The sequence below is a fragment of the Carassius auratus genome, chromosome 3 (assembly GCF_003368295.1).
Source record: "Carassius auratus strain Wakin chromosome 3, ASM336829v1, whole genome shotgun sequence".
In the NCBI taxonomy this organism is placed as follows: Eukaryota; Metazoa; Chordata; class Actinopteri; order Cypriniformes; family Cyprinidae; genus Carassius; species Carassius auratus.
This window is the reverse complement of record NC_039245.1, coordinates 21,840,196-21,862,907: the sequence shown is the minus strand read 5'-3', so window position 1 is coordinate 21,862,907 and position 22,712 is coordinate 21,840,196. Positions and strand designations below refer to the sequence as shown.

The window sequence follows — 22,712 nt, the reverse complement described above, 5'->3', positions numbered from 1 at the left end:
TTGCATGATGAAAACAAATCTGCAGTATGCTGGTGGAATTACATCAGATTTTGTAGTTTGAGAGGTTTCTGACAGGTTTTTTTTATCATGTATGTTTGAAGCTTGGTTGAGGACTCTCCCCGTGGTGTGAACGATTGCAGAGATGCATCGCTTGGTTTGGAGGAACTGCTCAAGCAGCGAGTGCAGGACCTAAAGGGCCGAGAGGAGAGCCTGGTAAAATTCTGTTTTTAAAGTCAACATGAAATCAAAATGGACCCTATTTACTTTTCTTTTATGTGATTTGTTTGTGAATATGATTATAATTAACTTTTATTTAACCAGGCTTGTCATTTAAGGATGTGCCTAAATAGAGTAAATAAGAACTTAATGAGTTCTTATTTACAACAACAGCCTGGATAATTCTCCCAAAGACATAGTTTACTTTTGTAATCCATCATCAAAATTAAATGGCTTTTTTTCACCTCTGAGATGACTTTAAGCAATTTTACCCATTCTCTCATTCAGTACTCTGTTCCACATGTCACATTTTGCCAGTATGATGGGTCTATAATGACTTTATGATTGAATGAATGATTATTTTCTTTCCTGCAGGAGGAACTGGACTGTTGTGAACGGTTAAGAGCGGCTTGTTTTCAAGGGCAACCCCAGGATGACAATGGGATGGATCGCTGAGGTCTTGTTGGTGATTCCTGCTATGCAGCGCAAACACCAAAGAAGCAACCGGAGTTTGAATTTGCTCTCTGTTCAAGAGAGAAACAAAAACTTGATCTAGAATGATGAAGAGAGGAACTTTGATAAAGAGAAAAAGAGACGTTGAACTCTGAGTTTTTCTGAGTTTAGTTTGGCGATGTGTGCTCTTGAATAATCCTATACCATGAACTGTACACAAACACTCGTTATGTTATCAATATGTACATTTTGTATGTACATTTTGTTTATTGTATGTGTTTGTTATTGTCAGTTATGTGCTGTTTAGGGTCAACTTTAAATCCTCTTTACACCTGAACAACTTTACAGATGCAAAGCCGTTATGCGGAACATGATCTAAAAAACAAAACATGGCAGTGAGTTTCAAGATTCAGATGCATAAAAACGTTATGCTTTATGCCTTTTTTTTGTTTGTTTTAAGTAAAAACTATGATTCTGTGCTTTGAATGTAATTATTGAAGTAAAACAGCCACAATATGATTTTTTTTTGGACCTAGTTGTTTATTATTGTCCTGATTCAAGTAGCTGATTAAGATACTGCGCCTAGTTTTGATCCCATGATAACTGTATAATGATAAGGACTGAAAGGACTAGTGATCTTTAAACTGCGCTCTGTTTCAGAACAAGGACTAACACACTTTTCTTGGATTATAAAAAAACATGGTTTATCCAGGATAATAGGGACATCTTGTTCCAGTCATTTTGATGTCAAAACTTTCCCAATTGACCTGAATTCACTTAAGATTGAAATGGAAATTTCCATGAAAATCCTAGCTATTTTTCTAATTGGTGGACTGGTCAGGTTGTTTAAACTATTAAAAATAAAGATGCTTCATGATGACATAGAAGAACATTTTTTCTAAATGGTTCCATAAAGAACCTTTAACATCTAAAGAACCGTTCTGTTTCACAAAAGTTTCTTTGGGGCGAAAGAAGGTTCTTCAGATTATAAAAGGGTAAGAAAGAGATGTTTCTTTAAAGAGCCTTTGACTGAATGGTTCTTTGTGGAACCAAAAAATGGTGGTTCTATGGCATCGCTTGAAGAACCCTTTGAAGCACTTTGATTTTTAGTGTATCCTATGATAGGACATAACACAAAGTAAATTAGATATCAAGGGCTGCTTCGATAAATAGTAAAATTGAAGCTTAGTTTCCACCGATTCACAAGAACAATGTATTTGCTGGGCTGCAGTCCACCATCCAAGGCCTTTACCCTTTAACTTTGACCCACAACCTGGTTGCCTCTTTTCTAGATCATGTCCACAATTAGCAATCCACTGTTTCTTTTGGCACTAATGGTATCTGGGATAGCATTGCAACCCCCAAAGGTCTCTGATTTGCCCTAATAATCGTCAGTATGAACGGGTTCATCCTCGAGTCAGAAGTTTCGACGTCTAACCACCGTGAGTGACTTGCTGAATAGTTACTTCAGCGACCAGCCTGACGACACAGCGCCCGTCTGATTAGTCAGAAACGAAGGATGAATTTCAAAAAGCTTGTCAGTTTCTCTTTGCTTAAAAAGACAAATGGTCCAGGCTTTAACAGTTGGTCGCTTAATGAACTTAAATGAGTCTGAGAGGAAGAGGCTGGACGATGTTATGAACCAAGGGTTTGACCAATTTGTCTAATTGTGTTCAGGTAATTAAATTATTTATGTTAACCATTTTATACTGATGAATATTTTAAACAATATTTATTTCTATGAATACATCTCCTTAATATAACTTTTTCAATGTTTTTAACTATTTTATAGTTTTAAACCACCAACTAAATCAGTTTACTTATAACCAATGTTAACATACAGACTGTTTCATTTATTTAAAATATTTATTTAAATATTTCAATGTCTTACAAAATATTGCTATATTTTTTATTTACTGTTATTTTTAAGTATATATTTTAAGCTGCCTTTATGGTGCTGTAATTTTTTTAAATGTACTAAAGTATAAAATACTTAGAAACAGAGCAGATATTTAAGAAACATGCTTTCTACTAATTTCTCGGAAAAGCAATGGAACAGCAAGTTTTTCCACTTTGAAATGTGTGTTCCGTGTTGGAATGTCTGTTTTCATTTTGGTTTGTGGGATTTCACCCACTGCCAATTTCAACAGAAATTATATGACAAAAAGTATATTAAAACAAGGATAAATCAATGCACTTACAGGCAGCTGAGTAGCACAAGAAGACAAATAATCCAATTTAATAATTTTAAAGTCTTTAATTCAAAACTTACCCAGGAACACAGGAAAACAGATCACACAACAGCTTAAAGGGTTAGTTAACCCAAAAAAGAAAATTAGATTGTGTTTTGCTCACCCTTGAAGCATCCTAGGTCTAAAAGACTTTCTTCTTTGAGACGAATGCGGTCTAAAAAATTGTCCTGGCTATTCCAAGCTCAATCGTTGCAGTCAGTGGATGTTGAAGTTGAACAGTTGACAAGTCGTCAAACCATGTGAGGCACATTTTATTATGGATGCGGGCACTTTATTTGACGACTTGTGGACTGTTCAACTGCAACACCCGCTGACTGCAGTGATTGAATAGCCAGGACAATTTTTAAAATAACTCCAACTGGATTCGTCTGAAAGAAGAAAGTCATATGCACCTAGGATGCTTTGAGGGTGAGTAAAACACAAGCAAATTTTTGGGGGACCTAATCCTTTACCACAGACTTAGACAAGACAATGGAACTCTGGACAATGGAATGGAACACAATACCAAACAAGGAACTAATGAGTTAATTAATCAGCGGATAGCTAATTAATCACATTATGTTCTTTTTACATGTCCTCAATCTGGCAACCCGTGTGAGTCTGAGGAGAAGGGGAAGAGAGAAACAACTCTATATGCAATTTATTGAATTTGGACTGCAGTAACCATTTCAACCTCTAGCTTTCAATTTTACATACTGCACCTTCAATTTTGACAATTTTTTAACTGTGATATTTTATGTTATTTTAATATTATTAAATTATAAATATTTTAATAATATCACTTGAACACCACCAAGTAAATAAACCACTTTTTTATCATCAACTTTCAATCGGTCAGTAGCAATAATGTGTTCTCACATTGCATTTTTCCCTCTCAAGTCTGTCCCAAGATCATTACGAGGTCTCAGTGGTGAGATGCAGTGGTTCTCCCTTCTGTCTGTCTCTCCCTGCGCCGTACGTTTTAATCCACCACATCTCAACCCTCCAGGCCTTGCACCACCTTTGACCAATGTGCCAGTGACATGCAGCGCAACCAGCAAACCAATGGATGGTCTGACATTGGATACAGGTTAAGAAAGTCCCAGTTTGGAACATAAATCTGATTGTGTGGTTTAATTTCTTATAATTATCATTGTTTGTCCCCAGTAGTTTTGTTACAGGTTCTGATGGAAACCTATACGAAGGGCCGTGGCTGGAATTTGGTCAGAGCCTATACTTAAGGGTACAACTCTATAAGCTATGGGTTCTGCTTCATCTGTGATTATACCTCCATCCTTCCTGTCAAGAGTGTGATGGACATGGTGCGATGCCACAGAATGCCCAGGAAACACCTCGTACCGGAAAATCCAGAAATGGGTGCATTGGGAGGTAAAAGATAAATGATTCATGGGATTTATTGTACTAAAGTGGTTCACAGAATGTAACAGTTCAGACATTAACTGTGTGTGTGTGTGTGTGTGTTTCTCTGCTTTTCTCTGCAAAGCTATTTGCCTTGATGACTGTAGCAGCAACAATGAACACAATCAACTAATTGTGTCTCGGTAAAACAGTACATGAATACATTTGAAATTCCTTCTAAACATCATATCTATTATATTTTAGTTTGTTGGATTTTACACATGACATTAGAAATGGGCAAAAAATGTAATTTGCCTTTACATTTGGTAAAAAGCACAGTTCCTTTACAAACTGATAACGTTCAAGTACATAATTTTGATCACACACATTGCATATTTTAAATAGTTAGAATATAATAAAATCAGCAAATCTAGCTAAAATTATTTTGTAAATTAACAAAACTAATGCTGTGGTTTAAATTAAACAGTGTTTAAAACAATTCACCTTAAATGTAGCTTGATTTTAATTACATTAATGTATTTATTTAGGATTTGTTCATTAAATAATTGCATAGCTGTAAAAGTTCTAAGGCATTTTCTTGCTAAAATATGAGTAGTTAACAGTATTTGCGCATAGTACATAACAGTTGCCAAAGACATCTATGAACAGTATGACTGAACATTATAGTGTTTATACATAAAGACAGACATACACACACACACACACACACACACACACACAAATAGATGTTTAGAAGGACAGACAGACACATACAGATGTAACATATTAGGAGCAATTATTATTGATATCATGCAGGTAACTGATATTTCCATTTATTCATATAGCAGATTTATAAAAAAAAAAAATAATATATATATATATATATATATATATATATATATATATATATATATATATATATATATATATATATATATAATTATTTTACCATTTTGAAGTGTAGCATTTTACATTCTTTTAACTCTTAAAAATAGTGACATTTATAAGAACGTTATTCGCCCCCTCAAAGTACTGAAACAGTCCGCTATGCACCGCGCACGAGCGCCGTTGTTAGCGCACTGCTCAGGTGTCGTTCATCTCTCGACCTGCTGTGAAAGAGTTACAGCGAGGCTGATACATAAACTCTTTCCCCTCCCCACCAACGTCACCATCCCTCCGAAACTAACAACATGGAGTCCGGTGTTTAGAGTGCAAAGGCGGTCTTCACCGTTAGCTGCCCTACATGCTTTCCCCGCTGCTCCCGAGGGAAGGCAGCGACGCTCCGGGACGCAAAACACGCAACGCACACATGCTCTGTAAGCGCTCGTGCGTTCGTGCAACTTGAATCCATAAAGGACATGGAGAGCGCGATGTGATTGGACGCAGAAGATTCCAAAGACAGGCCGCTTTCCGTGAGTGTTGCTCAATTCCCTCCTCGCCGCACACATCCAGAAACATTTTTAACACACTGTGTTCCTGGAGAAGGACAGCGTTTGCAGATCGTCCTGACATCGCAGGTTATAAACACATGAAAGCTACATAGACAAGCCCATTTATTAAGGGAGCCGACATGGATATATTTTTCCCAGTAAAAACGGTCTCATTTGATATTATTAACATAGGAAATGAGGCATGATAAAATAGGTCAGTGACACGAATCAGGAATCGAACACAAAGATTTAGTTTTTCAAATGCACTCTTTCAAAGGTTGGACAGCACAGAGCACTATAATTTATCATTGAACTAGCCTCATGAGGTTATAAACATCTTGCATGCTCTTCTATATGTTTTCTTTAAAGACCCCATAATAATTTGACTTTTGAGGCTTCGGGTCCATATCTATGCCTGCAGTTGTTACTAGAATTGCTCTTCATAATATAGGACAGGAGAAGTGGACAGCAGTTGTACCCAAGGGAACCATGGAGCCTGAGGAGGATCTCTCGACCAGGGACCCTCAAGATCTGATGTCCAGCCAAGGGCTACTGCCTTCAGCATCCACCTCCTTACTCAGCTGCACCTTCCTGGTATATTCAAGGCACCTACCAATTCGCCTAGTTATACTGTGCCCTAAAAATACGTAGCCTACTCTTTTTGTAAAGAAAAATGACATACTTGTGAGCAGCATAATAGCAGACAAGCTTTGGGACATACTAGTTCATCATAATAGTGTTACTTAGTTACATGCATCCTGTCACTGTTTAAACTGCCCTGTCAATCATCTTCTCACAGTTAACGTCTTCCACTTCACTTTTCATTTAATTTCCTAAACTATTAGAGCTGAAGCAGCACGGTGATCGTGGTCTGTCGCGCAGAGAATGCAGTGTGTTTGCATAATGAGTCATTTAAAAGCAAATGAGCAAATGTATCTTTCTAAAAGTTCACAATGTTGTTGCAGATGCAATATAATGTGGATATTTTTTTAATCAAGTTAGGTATTGATCATATTGATACTGATTATCCATCAATGTCCCATTTCCTGTGTTTTTATTAATATGAGGTATACTTATTTCAACATACTACAATTTGTGACACACTAATTCTATTTTTGGATACTATTTAGGAAGGATATTGTGCAAACTGGCACACAGCTTTTAACTCCCCCTTTTCCCTTTGAAATAATACATTCACTTTTCCAATGAAAGGAGACGTTTTTTCTTTTAACCGTTACTCTATATGAATATTTAAAAAATATTTGGGAGTCATTGCCTTAATACAGTTTAATACCTTTTAATTACAACTATCTATACACTGTCATTATATATATCTTTTAACAATCAGTGTACACCTTTGTGAGAATCTTGCAGCATTTTATTCCTCTCCTAAACAGATTTATGTAATGTTGGACTTGTTTCAAAACTCTGAACTCACAGGGGGGGTTATTGCATTGTGAAGACACAATGGAGAAGGGTGATGGAAATGGAGATTCAGATGGTCCAAAATGCTTTTTCCCCACATTGGAGCAATGTGGTAAAGTACAGAGGAGTCCGCGATCTTCAGCCTTCCCCTCATCTCTGACATGGGACTCGGACTCGGAGAAAGAAACCTTGGACGGTAATTGTTTCTCTGGTTCATTCTAACTTTCAAGTCAGTGAAAAATACAAGCATGTCTGAATCATACACTATTAGAAAAAAGATACAAAAGGTGTAGGTACACTTTTGTTCATTTTAGTAACTTATATGCACCCTTTAGGTACAAAAGTGTATCTTTTCAAAAGGTACTTTTGTACCTTTTTTCCTAAAAGTGTAAGAAGCTGACTGGAAATGGGAATCTTCAAAGATTCAACTAGTTTCAGACTGAGCTATTCTGTGTTTGTACTGTGAAACGTTTCTCTCTGTGAACAACGTTAATGGTTTTGTTCGTCTACATGCTGTAGATATAACTGTGAGTCTACTGCTTTCTGTTGTCATGTGTATATTGTTTGTGTTCCTGTGTGGATTCCAATGGTTTATGTCAGAGGAAGATCTTCAGCACTTTTCCAACCCTCATGGTCTGGCTGCTCACAGCCCAGGAAGTCCCAGCTCTGGACAACAAGAAGACAGGTGAGAGACAGAGGAATATACATAAGAACAGGTTTACAGAAAAGTGCATACTTTTTAACATTTGAGGGGTTTGATGGAGATAAATATTAAGCTTTAAAGTATTTATCCATTTGAATCCTTATCCTTGCAGATTTGACATTGTTCCGTGCCAAGAACCTGTGGAAACCAAACACTTATTTCTTGAAAAGATCCCACTTTCCCCTCTGGAGGTAGAGAACCAAGTAGATGTTACATACAAGGAGCCGAAAACTACAGACTCCAGCCTACCAAAACATACAGCAAAACGTAAAATAACAACTTAAAGTACCCCAATGCATTTGATTCAATAACACCATCGTATAAAAAAACGACTTAAGTCAATAAAACCTTTTTCCTGTTTACTTGCAGTGGAACAAGACAAAGTGAGTAATCTACCAGATACTACACCAAAAGAGGGATGCCAAAAAGAAGAGAAAACTGAGCAGAAAATGCTTAATAGTAGAGGGCAGAAAGAGAAGAATACCAAAGAGAAAGATGTATACACCTTCCCAGGAGACTCTGAGCCAGAGAGTCCACCGCCTGGACCTTGGGCACACTGCACCTTCATCCAGCGCCGAAGAAAAAAGAGAGCCATATTGAGGCCTTTTTCTGGCTTAGACACTTGGCAACACACAACGGGAGCCGGCAGAAGGACCAGAGGAAAACCCTCGGGATCAAAGGAGCATGGGAAAACCACAAAGGTTGGGGAAAGTAAGTTCAAATTTAAAGAGGAAAAGGAAGAGAAGGTACGAGGAAGGCAGAGGTCAGTAGTAGATCACCAACTGGATGGAGACCTCTCCCAAAGTATTTTTACATGTGTAGAATGTAGCATTTACTTCAAGAAACGTACCCATCTACGTGAACACATGCGAGAGCATGGCCAGGTCGGTGGATCTGGGAAGAATTTGCAATGTGGAGAGAAAGACTCTTGGAGTGGACATCTTAATAAAAATGCTTTTGAATGCATAGAGTGTGGTCTGGAGTTTGTAGACAAGGTATTGCTGCAAGATCATCAGCAATGCCACGAGGAGTCACGGCAGAAAATCCTTGAAGAGATTGGAAAATTAAATGAGGGGGACAAGGGGGTGGCAGAGCAAGCAAGTTGCAGTAAGGCATTGGAGCCAGTCATCCAAGAGTCAACGAAGGTCAGCCAGTTTGTGTGTCTTAAGTGCAACTTTAGCTCTGAATTGCCTCAAGAATTTGCTGAGCATGCCAAGATGCACAACACCCGAACAAGGGCTGGTGTCTATCGAACTTCACCCCGATTTCAGCAGAAGTCCTGCAAGAAAGGACAGGTTCAGTCCTCTGCAGCTGCTACATCAACTTTTGTCACGTCACCTCTCAATAAGAGGTACCCCATCCGAACATCAAAAAAATCTAAAGAAACACAGCCTGAAAGTGGCCCTTCACAGGTGGACTCTAGTTCATTGTCTTGCCAAAATGCTTCTACAACCCCAAGGGAGGCCACAGACCAACCTGGTAAAGCAAGTTTGAATGATGACACAGCCCCTGCTGGGGAGTTGAGACAAACCGGAGAGGCCAGGACAACTGTGGCTAATCTTGTGGAAGAGAATGTTCCACAACTTCAGCATCTCGTCTCATCTCTGCCAAATCCAAGGGCTGCTCCGCGACGTAAGGATGTGGCATTCAAGAGCATAGGGAATAAACGCACAATCCGGGCTAAAAGGGGTAAACGTGGGCGCACAAGAGCGAGTACAAGACTGGATCCTAAATCCACCCTTACTCCCATTATGAAAAAACAAGTCCAAATCTCGAACCAAACTGAAGATATGGGCCAGATAGAAGACATTCCAACACCAGAACCAGAACATGATCCAAAACAAGACTCCAAAAAAGGTAAGTCAATATCAGGTTGTAACACCAAGACCAGTCATTGCTTAGCCTTGTAGTTAAACTGTCAAGGTGGTAACAACAGCAAGACTTCAGTGCCCAAAGAACAGAAATATACAGTATATAAAACTGTATAACTGTTAACCCTAAAAGTTGCTTTGGATGAGGTGTTTGCCAAAAGCATAAATGTAAATGTAGTAAGTAAATGTTAACACTTGTCATTATCAACCGTATTTCTGTCAAATAAACTAGATTTACCAGTGCAATAAACTACTGATATATTTACTATCAAATTTCTGAAAGATCTGTATTTTACATCAATTTCTCACCATCTCTTTATAACATTGTCACATTAAATAATGCTGTCATTAAACCCCACAATAGAACAATGAGAATTTCATTGTTGAACTCCAAATTCATACTGGCAAAATCTGAATAAATACATGACCTGTACTTCTGTCTTTTGTCTTGTAGTGAAGCATGTATATGTGTATATGCACTGTATGTATTTTTGTGCTATTGTGATGCCTGGATTCAGTGTGCCAGAATCATCCTTGCAACTTCCTGTTTGATTGGCCGCTGGCTAAAGGAGTGTGGTGACTCTTCCCATTCCATTGGCCAGTTATTATAATTGTGTTTGAAGTGTTACTTCCTGTTCCATTGGCCAGTGCTAACTATTAGCCACTGCCGGTGGTGTACAGACTTTCTGCCTTCAATATTTTTCCAAACAGTAAACCGAATCAGTGGCCATAGTCAGCAAGGACCAATACTTGAATGGGGGGCAAATGGAAAGCCTTGAAATTTTAGAAGTTCTCATGAGTCATGCTTGGCCATAAACTTGGGGAAATCCCAGGTTTCACCCTGGTCTGAACCTGGTCCCTTCCCCTGCAGACCCTGTGGAGGTACCTGCCCTGGCCTTGCAGCTGAAGAACAGCTTCTCAGCCAGCCTCCGAGGGGCAGCAGAGAGGCTGGGGTTGCTTGAGGGGCAGCAAGCCCAGCTAAGAAACAAGTTACCTCTCATCCTCATAGAGTTTCTTAGCTCTGACCTCCAAACTCCCCTCTCATGCAGCAGGGTGATGGGTGAGTGATGAGCAGAGCCACAGAGATCTTAAACGGTTGCAGAGTAGCCAGGCCAAGCTGTTCCTTTTGTTTACAATGAGCCCAACAATTAGAATTCTGTCATCATTTACTAACCACAATGTTCCAAACCCATATGACAATCTTTCTTCCATGCAACACAAAAGGAGAAATTCTACTTCCACAAAAGAAAGTCATTGAATTTTGGGACAACATGAGCATGAATAAAAGATGACAGACTTTCCATTTTAGAACAACTGTTCCATTAACTCAGCTTGTCACCATTCTCTTTGCATCCCAGATACATTTGTTTGCATTTAACCTTGAAATTGTGGAATATTAGTCTTGATGTTTTTTGTTTGTTTGTTTTTTATAATTGTTGAACACTTTGTGACACCACATTATGACCACTCCCCACCCCAGGGACGGAGCCACCCGCCAATGATCCGGATCTCAAATCCAACTCCCCCTCACAAAAGAAGAACAGCAAAAAGCTTGAAGCACAGGAGGAACCCAAAGTCAAAGACAAATCTGATAGTCAGGAGAAGAGTGTAGAAGGCAAACTTGTTGCTGCAAAGCTAGAGGATGATGATGATGATGAGGATGATGATGATATTAATGCTGACGAAGATGAAGAGGATGTTGTTAATCGCCTTATTGGTGCATTAACTGAGGAAGATGATGATGATGAAGATGATAGAGAGGGGTTGTTGAAGAATGTGGAAAGAAAATGCCCTTATTGCTCGGATCGATTCCATAATGGCATCGGACTAGCCAATCATATTAGGGGTCACCTGAACAGAGTGGGTGTTAGTTACAATGTAAGGCACTTTATCTCCCCAGAAGAGGTCAATGCTATTGAGAAGAAATTCTCCTATCAGAAAAAGAAGAAAAAAGGTGAGGTTTTTGTAAATGTAAATTTAGATGGCTTTTTACCTACTATTTTTTTAATGTTTATAATCTTGCTGTCTCATAAGAGTTTAATAGAAACAATGGCTTATATATCTTGTTTTGATGCTCTTCTCTCCATTACCTCCTCTAGTCGCCAACTTTGACCCATCAACCTTCAGTGTGATGAGATGTGAGTTCTGCAGTGCCGGCTTTGACACCAGGGCTGGTCTCTCCAGTCATGCCCGAGCCCATCTCAGAGACTTCGGCATCACCAACTGGGAAGTCACGGTTTCTCCCATTAATATTCTCCGAGAGCTTTTTGCCAAGCATCCAGATCTTGTTCTACCTACTGCCACCCCTCATACTCTCCAGTCAGATCAAGAACAAAACTCTGATGAGGAGCAAGAGAGCAGGAAAGACATGAAGGATGAGGAGAACATGACAGCAGAACCCACCACTCTTTCTTCTGACTCTCCAAAACTGCGCTGGAAGGAAGAACACAGTATCAGTGAATTGGAGGGTAAGTGGATGGCATTTACTTCTGTTTGATTTGGAATTGTAAAAATAGTAAAATATTAAGCCATAAGGAATGTAATAGTTCTTACTTGCTGAATTCTTTATATAACTGCAAAATGTTTGTTAGAAAATTATGATGCACAAAGTTTTTACAAATGTATTATATAAAACATATGTAAGAGGCTGCATTATTTCTCAAATGCAAGCTTATTTGTACAAAAGGTCAGATATTCTTTGATTATTTTGATGCTCTATGAAACAAAGTAATGCTAGAGAACAATTTCTCTTTTTTTGTCAAATTTGTGGAGTCCATACTTATGTCAAGTGCAAGCTGTCATTAGAGCAAAAGAAGGATTATGTAAAATAGTTAACAAATATTATTGTAAAACCTGAAATGTTAGTCATAATGTCATTTCTCATAGAAATGCAAAATCACTAGTGGGCTTAGTCTAGTTCCACTTTTTGATCACTTTTTTTGTGTCTTGTTTAAATCATGTTTAGATAGTTTTTTTTTCAAAGGTTGATGAAACAATATACGATCATACATAAATTGTGAAATTGTGTAGCTACTTACTCAAAAGTTGATTTTTCATTAAATAAATAGCCTTTACCTCATCTGCTTTCAGAAGTTCAGAATACACTAAAGAGAAACCTCAAAAGCTTGTGCATGCCTTGGGATTTTTGTTATGCTGTCAGGTGCAGTTGTGAAAGCAGTTGTAAAGATATTTGTATGGTGCAGAACACGTGTTCATTTCTTAATGCAATCTTCATCAATATAATTGATGTCTTGCTTTTAATATTTTGCCTATAGTCTCCGCCTTTATTCGGTTCGTCACGCCTGGTGCGTTAGTGCATGTGTGCGGGGCAAAATGGCTGCTTCCACCTCCCTGCAGACACAAACAAAAGCGGAAAAATTGTCTGACTGTAGGTGTTGTAATAAGTACGATGCGCTGCAGTCGCTGTATGGTGAGTGCGTGCACTTACGCGCCCTGCATGGGGATGCATGAGAGATTCAAGTGCTCGGAGCTTCGCCACTTTCAAAGCTTGCATGGCATGCAGTCGTGTTACCATTTAAGAATCATACCCGATGCGCCTTTTAAATCACTGATGCCAACAATGATCCAGTGAGACAGAGTGCACGTAGACTCATTCCCCTACTGTCTGAACACTTTTCTATCTGAAAAGTGTCGATATGTGACGTTTTGCGCTCAGGTGCTTAATAAAGGCAGTTTTTGATGTTCTGTGAAAATGACGGCTTTTTTTTTTTTGCATGTATGTCTTTATTTTGCATGTATGTCCAAATTAGGCTAAGTCTTCGCCATTTTATTTTACTTGTGCTTTTTTAATGTTGGAATGAGCGCAACAACGCTTCATTTTTCTTGGTTCTTAAGTCTTTTTACCACGCAGTTTCACAAAAAACATTTTTGAAAATAAAATGTCAGCGCTGCTTGTTTCGTTTTATGTTGGTCTGAATAAATTATTAAACGGTGGACGTTCGTGTTTAACTTATTGTATTTAATGTCATGAATTGTAGATTTGCTGTCTGGTTATTTCACTTGGTTTATGCCATTACAGTGAATTTATGTTTTCAGTCTCAGCAGAAAAGGGGCTGATGTTGCTAGAAATGTGTCTAGGACAGATCAAATGACAGAACAGAAACGCCCACCGCAGGAACGCGTTCACAGCTTATTATATTGAATATGCTGAGAAGAGCAAGACCAGCAGGAGCTTCAAGAGAAAATCACTGTGTGCTCCTTTAATGCAGACCTTCTGAAGTGACCTCTGGAGTGAATAAAGTATCAGTCTGTGTGTTCATCTAATTGTTAGACTCCAGAAATCAAAATCAAATAACTCTTAAGTCAGAACTACCTGTTGTTTTCTAATCCAGTTGGTTGCTGTTAGTCAGGAATGTTCTTTATAGTTTTACAAACTCTCAGTCATTAAGTTTAACTCCTTCCACAAATTGCAATCAAAATTTTTTTTTTCTGTGCAATATGGTGGTTTAGAGAAAATAAGAAATGAGGTAGAAAATAATTATTTAGTCACTGATTAATTAAAGAATTGGGAGATTGAATGCTATTAAGTATGACTGGAAATCATTACAGTTTATAATCTTAAAGGAAAACATTTATGTGGATTTTAAGGGCTATTAAAACCTTGACTTTTTTATTTTTATTTTTTATTTTTTTCTAAAATAGACATCAAACTATATATTTTGTGATTGCCCTGTAAGTATCTGTCCCCATAATGAGGAAAATATTTTGCAGATGTGTTTTAACAGGTAATCTTACAGAAGCAGCTGGCCAGGTAATTAAAGCATGAATATGTTAAATATGAAAATAAATGTTAATTTAATGTAATTTATTCTATTTAGTTGAAGGTAAAGCTAGATACAGTGTGTTAAAGGGACATTTTAATTTGAGACATTGGCGGTTTGACTGCAATTAGCTCATTAATAAAAAAATGTCTCTTTCTATGCATATACAGGTGGAGAGGAGGCAGAGGATGGAGAAGAAGAAGACGAGGCCCAAATACCTGTTACAGATAAATTGGCCACAAGTCCAGGAGAAAAGACCCTGTTCTCAATTGAGGAAAGGAGCCCTGAATCCAAAGAGACAGACGCTATGGGTAATATGAATTTAATTTGAATCACAAGTCTTTTAATCTACTTTTAAAATAATAGCTCACCCAAAAATGAAAACTCCATCATCATTTACACACTAGCATGTTGTTCCAAATCTGAGGATATTCTTTAAAATACACGGAAAAGAAAGAGATTCATACAGGTTCATACATGTTTGGAATGTCACTTTGATTTTGTCTTTATACGTGACATTTTACACAAATTAGTTTTGATTTCCACAGTGGAGGTAAAGGTTTATTAACTCTGCATAGTGAATAAATTGAAAAAGTGAGTAAGTGTAGACAGGTCCTGAATCACCATTTCTCTGTTTTTCAGGCTCTAACCTGTTGAAATGTGAGTTTTGTGGTGCTACCTTTGAGACTCGTCGTGGTTTGTCCAGCCATGCCCGTTCTCACCTACGGCAGCTCGGCATCGGCATGTCGGAGAACAGTGGTGCACCCATTGATCTCCTTTACCAGATCACTAAGGAACGCTCCATTGATGCTCACTTCACTGGCACCTCTTCTACTGTGGAATCTCCTAAGAAGCCCCAGCTCCATGCCCATATTGTTCCTATACCTAGCCCCACAAAAGATGCTGAAACTGAAGAAGGGCTGCTGGACACCAATCCCACTGTCCCATTCTCTATTGCGGGTTCCACTATTAAAGTTTCCTCTTCCCCAACTACTCACTCTGCAGCTGGTTCTCTGCCTTCCTCTCCATTTGTAAAGTCTCGGTCCCCTTCCCCAGTACTGAGAAAAGCTCCCATCTCTTCCCTGCTACCCGTGTCTTCACCATTGCGATCCCAGGAGCATAAGACCATAGGAAAAAACCAGTCTACAAATCATTCCAGTCCGAACAAACCATTCTGGGCACCGCAAGAAACGGATGCCCCTTTGAATCTTAGTAAGAACACATTTTATGTAGTAAATACTAATAAAGAGTTTCAACAAATTGTTTGTGATTTGTTTTTTGTAGTGTTGTGGTCATCAGTTTGTTCCTTTTGCACATTTTGATATCTGTCCTTCTTACACTTCTTAAACTTGTCTATTCCTCTCACACTCCTTTCTAGCAATGGACGTGGACTCTAAAGACATTATTTGCCAGTTGTGTGGTGCGTGGTTTGAAACAAGAAAAGGCCTGTCGAGCCATGCTCGTGCCCATTTGCGCCATTTTGGGATTGAGTACTCTGAATCCAAGGGCTCCCCCATTGACTTACTCAACCGGTTCATCTTGACTGATGACTTTAAACACAGAGCAAATTATTTTCTCTCAGATGGTCCTGAGGACCTAAGGTCCCAGAAGACCAGCATGACTTCCCTCCAACCCTCCGCTTCCTCTAAGAGATCGCTTCCCTCCAACCCTGTCCTATATAAAACGGCAAATTCTTCTTTGAAGACAACCATTGGCTCCAAAGCTACATCTTCTTCTACCCGCCCCTTATTGGGCCCACCTCCAAAGAGGCTGAAACCCTCTTCATTGCAAGTCCTTCGTTTCAGTAGTGGAGAAGTGATGTCCTTTCCTATAGGTAACAACTTTTATGTGTTTTTGCATGTCCTTGTCTATTGTTTGCTTCGTCAATTACCGAAGGTAATTTACACACCTTAACTGTCTTAAATCTGATAAAATGTTCTGTACAATTCTACCAGAGCCAATGAAAGATGTGGGCTGTGAATTCTGTGGAGAACTTTTTGAGAACCGCAAAGGCCTCTCCAGTCATGCCCGCTCCCATCTGCGCCAACTTGGGATCACCGAATGGTCTGTGAATGGCTCACCTATTGACACACTAAAAGAGATTATAGTTAGCCGAGGCCTACCTTCAATCATGCCTCTAAAGTCCCCCAAATCTCAGAGCCCAGGACTGTCTCGGCCAGGTATTGTGCTTGGGCGCCAGCCTTTGCACTTTGCCCAAACACCAAGCCACGACCAGCCTACTAACCGCAAAATGTCTCCTTCGACATCCACTGCCAGTTCTTCCCCAACCTTAGAGCTGGTTAAACTGAAACCAGAGCCTGAAATTGTAGAGGTTACCATGAAAGGATCAGACATTGGAGTAAATGAAAGCTACAACCCAGAGCCACATTCCAGTTTAAACACTTCAGACAGTATTTATCCAGTCAACTTGGGTAGGTTTTCACACCTGTGATGTGTGTTTGTTCGTTTACTTTTAGCATTTGTATTTATCGTAATGGAAGCCTAAATCATTCCCAGCTCAATCTGTTGTCTTTTTACTCTCCTTCATCCTACAGTTATGACTCAGGAGAAGGAACCTTCCCGTGATATTCGCTGTGAATTCTGTGGCGAATTCTTTGAAAACCGCAAAGGCCTCTCAAGCCATGCACGTTCACACTTGAGGCATATGGGTATCACAGAGTGGTCTGTGAATGGCTCACCAATTGACACACTGTGGGAAGTCATGAGGAGACAAGGCACTACCCCTGCATCTGTTGCCTTGGGCATAAAGGAGGAACCGGGACAGGATGGTGGGATTTCAGTGAACAGTACGGGCTATCAGTCCTCTGCTCTGTCCCGTAAGTCACCTCTTAACCTGCTCCACTCTGGTTCACGCCTCCATAAGCATGGGCTGGGAAGCATTGCCTTATCCTCCACCTCACCTGTGGGGAAGATTTTTGGAGTGCCTCCCTTGAAGAAGAAGGTGATGTTGGAGGAGGAACCGCCAGGAGAAAAACTGCTCATCCAATCTAGAAACTTCTTGCCTCCCTCACAGGACTATTCATTTAAGGGTAAAACCTCAACAGAGAAGCATGGGGTAGGCCACATGGGTACGGGTATATTTTTACAAAACTCCTTATTTGGTTCTTCTCCATCGCATTGTTTTAAGACCATTTGTTTTGCAATCATGTTGGTGATTATAAAAAAATATATATTGACTTTATTTATACAAATAACTGACCTTATTTGCTTTCTTTAGATGTTTCTGCTCTTATTGTGAATTACGCATTGTTTGCAAGTTTGGCACATTATTTCTTCCTTGTTTCCTTGTGCAAATAGTCGCAAGAACAATCCTTTTGTTTTTCCTTTCCAGATGCCAGTTGTGAACTCTGTGGATTCTACTTTGAAAACCGGAAGGCGCTGGCCAGTCATGCTCGAGCACATTTACGACAGTTTGGCGTGACGGAATGGTGTGTAAATGGTTCACCTATCGAGACACTGAGTGCCTGGATACGCAGCCGTCCACAGAAGGCAGCAGAGATGCAGCAAAGTTATGCACAAGGAGCCCGTTATACCCAAAAGAAAGTATGAAAGCATCTTGAACAACTTTGTGATTCTTTACTACCCCTGAAATTTCAGTTTTAATATCAATTATAATTTCTGTAAATTTTTTTGCAGAGGTGCAGTTCCACTCTCTCACCATCCTGCGACTCTGACCCTACTTCAACTGTTTCCCAAAAGCCCACTGTGGCCAAGTGGGCATCTCTCACTTTGCCTCAGAAGAGAGCAGTTGGACGGGATGTCAACAGTTGTTCCTGGGGATCATCGTCACGGGGAACAGATACAAAAAACAGGAGTGGAACTTCCACTCAGCATGGCCTTATTCCACAGCCTGGCAGTCAGCGTTCCAGTAATGCCCTTCCACATGCGCAGGTGGCTCATAGTGAACTCAACGTGCGTTTGCCACGAGGTCTGAGTTCAGCTTTACCTTAATCTCTTCCTGTTCTCTTTTTCCTATCTACCTGCAAAATTGTACCTAATTTGCAGATTTCTTTCTCTTAAGGATTAGAGAGACGACCACTTAAACACCCGTCACATTCTGAAGGAGGGGAGGGAGAGAGTGGCCCCCCGAAGCCTCGCTCCAGTACCATTCCTGCCCTTGTGCCAAAGCCGCCCTCCACCCCACTGGTTAGCCTTGTGGGTAAAATTTACTCACTCAAGTGTCGGTGAGTTCCATATTAGTTCTGTACTTGCATATTAGATCTCTCTGTTTAGAGATATTGCTCTGTTTAGTAATATTTATAATCACCTTATCTACAATTGTAGCAACTCCACGTGTCAACAAGCAGTAACCTTACTTCTCTCAGCTCTGAGCTGACACTAGCATGTTGCTATACTTGCTCAATTAAGCATAAAAATAAATACTGCACGTATGTTTAATGCAATAGTAAATTGGTATGGTAACATTTCACTTTAAGGACCAGTTCTCACTATTAACTAACACTCATATTACTAGCATATTAGCTGTTTATTAATACTTATAAAGCACATATTAATGCCTAATTCTGCATGAGCATATTTTAGATCCCTTAATGCAACCCTACATTACATCTACCTTACTAACTGTTAATAAGCAGCAAATGAGGAGTTATTTGAGGTTTGAAGTCATAGTTAATAGCGAGAACTGTACCTTACAGTGTGACTATTGATATTTTTTTATTAGAGCTTATTTTATATATTACATTTATTGAAATGTTTTGCTAAGTAAATCATATTTATAATCACTATCTCTCTCAACTCAAATTCTATATTATATACAAATAAGAATAAGAATAATATCTGTTTTTTTTTCAGCCTAAATTGATGTATCTGTCTTTTGGAACAGTCTTTGTTATGGGAGCATGTCTATGCTTAAAATGTAAAACATATTGCTTACTCCAGATCATATTCATGTTCTGAGTGCCTTTTTGGTGTCTAGATTGTATGTTTAAAAGAGCTGTAAATGTGCAAGCCCTCAGCACCAGTTGTCATTTATTTGTAATTAATTTCTTTTAGGTTCTGTGATGTGGAGTTTCACGGCCCTCTCTCGGTACAGGAGGACTGGATCAGGCACCTACAGCAGCACATCCTCAATCTTAACTACAACAAGACTGCATCACGTGCAAATGACACTCCTGCCCAAAGTGACCCTCCTGATCCCAAGCCCGTAGTCTTAGCTGCTACCTCCACTTGCACTACAACTCCATCTGCACCCTCCCCAAAGCCTGCAACTATGCCCACATCAGCCTCTACACCTACACCCGCACCCAACCAATCCTCCGCGGGGCAGCCGGCCACAGCAGAGCCACTTCCTTCTCCTGCTAATTAGGCCATGTGTCCTTCCTACATATGTATAAGATGCCATCATCTTCATCAGTTATTTCCACAATTTGTTTCTGTTTTTACCCATCCTGATCATTTAAATCTTGATCAAAGGGAGAGATATTTCGAAAAATCTCAGCTAGTGACCCACTTGACCTGACCTACATCGCAAGCATCTGTTAAGATTCGTGTTGCCATGGCAGTTTTTATCTCCCTTTCATCTCGTAAGAATCGGTATTTATAAACAAGAAAAAGTCACAGTATTATGCACTTTTTTCCCCATGCATTTATGTTTTGTGGATATGCTTTGTTGTGGAAAGCAGAATGAGTATGTGGTGAGTTCAGTTCTGTAAGCTGTTTGGCCCTCATACCCAATGCCTAATATTTGTTGTTCAAAACGAACTCACGAAACTGTTTAGCTTACCAAATGTATTCTTAAGTTGTCGACAGATCAGAGAATTACAATCAAAAAAAGGCACAGATGTAAAACTCAAGCTTAAATGGTTTAACTATGAAGCACTTAAACGAAAAGCCTTGACCCCTTGAAACAAAGCTTATCTGTTTCTAGCATTTGCAAGTTCAAAGTTTGTGACAGCGATAATTGACTACAAGCTTGCACTGCCACGCAGTTACCAAAAAAATATGAAATACTCGTTTTAAGCAGACACCGATTCGTGTCTAAAGGGGACATGCCTTTTCTTTTTGGTTAACGATCCCACTGCAATCTTTGACGTTTTGATAATCTCATTTGAATCTTGCCACTTAGAGATGATGATCAAATTTGTCTGGAACCAGTTGCTGCTAAATATTTAAATAAGCTAAGCACACTTAGTTAAACGACCAACATTTGTACAATATGTGCATGCAAATTCTGTCATGCCTTCCAGTTGAATTCAACCATACGTATTTATGCCTCTGTTGCTTTTTTGGATGTCACATTATTTTGTAGCGCGTTTGCACAAGCTCATGCAATGCTTTGCATAATGCTTTGATGAATCCGATCCTAGATCGCTGCATTTTCACAGCAGCTTTCTCGTTAATTCTGTGCTTGGCACAAAGTAAACTCCAAATGAAACCGCCAACGCAGCTGTCTAAAAGTCTTGGTTACATTTTAAATGATAATGAAGCTTTCTGAGAAATTGCCTTGGAACAAGTTGATGGCCCGAAGTATTTTAAGCTTATAAATGTCACCTTTTTTTTCCAGATGCATTTCAAGAGAACCCAAATTTATGGCTCATCTGAATGTTGAAAGAATTGAACTATCTGGCTACACTACATTTGAATGTTTCACTAGAGTAAAAGGTTAATGCACTTTTATCAGTGAAGAATTAGAGAGCATTTGTGTGTTCAAACTCTTGTGTATTTAAATATATATATATATATATATATATATATATATATATATATTTAGTTTTTCTGAGCATAAAGTGCTAAATCTATGATGCTTTTTACTTAGTTTTTCCCTGTACCAATTTGAAAAAACGCTAACTGTAGAAATATGCCAGTGACAAAATGTGCCAAAGAGAATGTCACACATCTCTCGGTTACTTTGTAAGTTTTTTGCACGTCCTTTGTTTTGTCTTTGAGCAGTCGATGGCAGCAGCAGATTTTCTGCTGTGGATTTGCTTTAAAAAAATATAAAACTGACAACTGAGTTGTAATATGAGTACTACCCAAAAACTGTGGTCCCAGGAATTGACTATGATAATTTTAACCACAAATGCGGTGACTGTCTCCAAAATATACGAGTGTTTTTGGTTAAATGTCCATATCTGCACAGGAAAGCAATCACAAACCGGTCCACTATGGATGTTTGGTGCAGCTTTCATGACTTAACTCTTGACTGTTAGGCTTTTAGTATTCCAAAAAAGGGAATATTATTGATATATCTAACCTAACATATGTACAGACATGAAGAAGATATTAACAGTTTAACACTTCAAATGTGATCTTGATCATTGTGAATTTATTTCGATTTTTAATGCTTTGTGTTTTTTAATGAGACGTGCGTTCCTTTACTTGCAGTTGCATACCAGTGGAATAGATCAGTGTTTTATTTTTTATTCTGTCAGTTTCTCTTTTAAGATACAGGACATTGGTGCTCATGCGGATGAGTGGATGTGAATGGGTTTTTAATCGAAGGTTGTTCCAAGTCCTTATGCAAGGACTCTAAAAACGTGTCTTAAATGCATCTGCTCTGTACATTATGTAATTGCTTAGTTGGGTCATTTTGTGACTGTTGCCTAGTTGGCATGTGCTTTACAGCTGATGGTGTACGTTCTCCTAAAGATCTCCTCAGCTGGTTTAGACTGCAGTCTCTGTACAAGTATTTGTGTGTATGAGAGAGATGAAAAAACTTTTTGTGGCTGAAAGAGAAAAAAAACATGGAAGTGTTGACCAGAGGAGGATTCGTGTGAATCTGCTCTTGAATGAAAATCAATAAATGTGATCTGAAATCTCGGCAAGAAATCTGCACGCGTCATTTTTGAGTCATAACTCAAGAGGATGATCAGCAATGGCATAATTTCGTTTTACGGAGCGTGACGTTCCTTTGCATATGTCTTATCAGCGTTGGGACTGTTGTAAACAGTACGACAGCAAAACAAACAGCTGGTAAATGGTTAAAGTCGACGCGATGGGAACAGAGATAACAAGCTTCCTGAACTGTTTGTAAAATGCATGCTGCTTTTCATGAATAGGGCACAAATCCCATGTTACTTATTGTGACAACTATATATCGAGATATAAACTATTACATGTTGACAAATAAGTACATGAACTAACAATAAAAAATAGTTTTAAAGCTTTTAGTACTCTGTTAATTTTAACATTATTAAATTCAAAAGTTGTATTATTTATAGTATTTTTCGATTGCTAAACGACAGTGAGCACAACTGGAGTCA

General features: G+C 38.9%; 3 protein-coding genes across 5 annotated transcripts in view; all 3 read left to right on the top strand.

Moving 5' to 3' along the window:
• hspbp1 (HSPA (heat shock 70kDa) binding protein, cytoplasmic cochaperone 1) overlaps positions 1-1,188 on the top strand; it is a 5,206-nt gene extending 4,018 nt beyond the window's left edge. The window contains exons 7-8 of the mRNA XM_026214274.1: positions 102-213; positions 592-1,188. Coding sequence (XP_026070059.1) covers positions 102-213; positions 592-672 — 193 coding nt within the window. The 3' untranslated portion in view covers positions 673-1,188. The remainder of the gene's footprint in view (positions 1-101; positions 214-591) is intronic.
• LOC113054423 (N-acetylmuramoyl-L-alanine amidase) lies at positions 1,059-4,300 on the top strand. The gene is given in 8 exon segments (XM_074559841.1): positions 1,059-1,064; positions 1,877-2,109; positions 2,111-2,163; positions 2,166-2,221; positions 2,223-2,346; positions 3,801-3,990; positions 4,071-4,104; positions 4,106-4,300. Coding segments are annotated over 8 exon segments (891 nt in total).
• A 1,117-nt stretch (positions 4,301-5,417) lies between these two features.
• On the top strand, positions 5,418-22,272 carry wizb (WIZ zinc finger b). 3 transcript variants are annotated; one of them, XM_026214251.1, is made up of 18 exons: positions 5,418-5,671; positions 6,141-6,283; positions 7,130-7,310; positions 7,715-7,799; positions 7,930-8,084; positions 8,187-9,674; positions 10,560-10,748; positions 11,169-11,642; positions 11,788-12,156; positions 14,640-14,780; positions 15,112-15,681; positions 15,848-16,303; positions 16,425-16,901; positions 17,025-17,558; positions 17,822-18,033; positions 18,127-18,418; positions 18,512-18,674; positions 19,504-22,272. In XM_026214251.1, the coding sequence occupies exons 2-18, from the start codon at positions 6,179-6,181 to the stop codon at positions 19,814-19,816; spliced, it is 6,204 nt and encodes a 2,067-aa protein (XP_026070036.1). In that variant the 5' UTR covers positions 5,418-5,671; positions 6,141-6,178; the 3' UTR covers positions 19,817-22,272. The 3 variants fall into 3 exon arrangements, with proteins under 3 accessions (XP_026070036.1, XP_026070026.1, XP_026070046.1); XM_026214241.1 differs by having other exon boundaries at positions 7,634-7,799; XM_026214261.1 differs by lacking the exon at positions 10,560-10,748 and having other exon boundaries at positions 5,419-5,671; positions 7,634-7,799.
• The last annotated feature ends 440 nt before the right edge of the window (positions 22,273-22,712 follow it).

Bases quoted from the DNA above. Each gene is read 5' to 3' on its own strand.
- wizb (XM_026214241.1), top strand. From the start codon at position 6,179: ATGGAGCCTGAGGAGGATCTCTCGACCAGGGACCCTCAAGATCTGATG. The intron at 9,675-10,559 runs GTAAGTCAATAT...CTTCCCCTGCAG, and splicing joins AAAACAAGACTCCAAAAAAG to ACCCTGTGGAGGTACCTGCC. The intron at 10,749-11,168 runs GTGAGTGATGAG...TCCCCACCCCAG, and splicing joins CTCATGCAGCAGGGTGATGG to GGACGGAGCCACCCGCCAAT.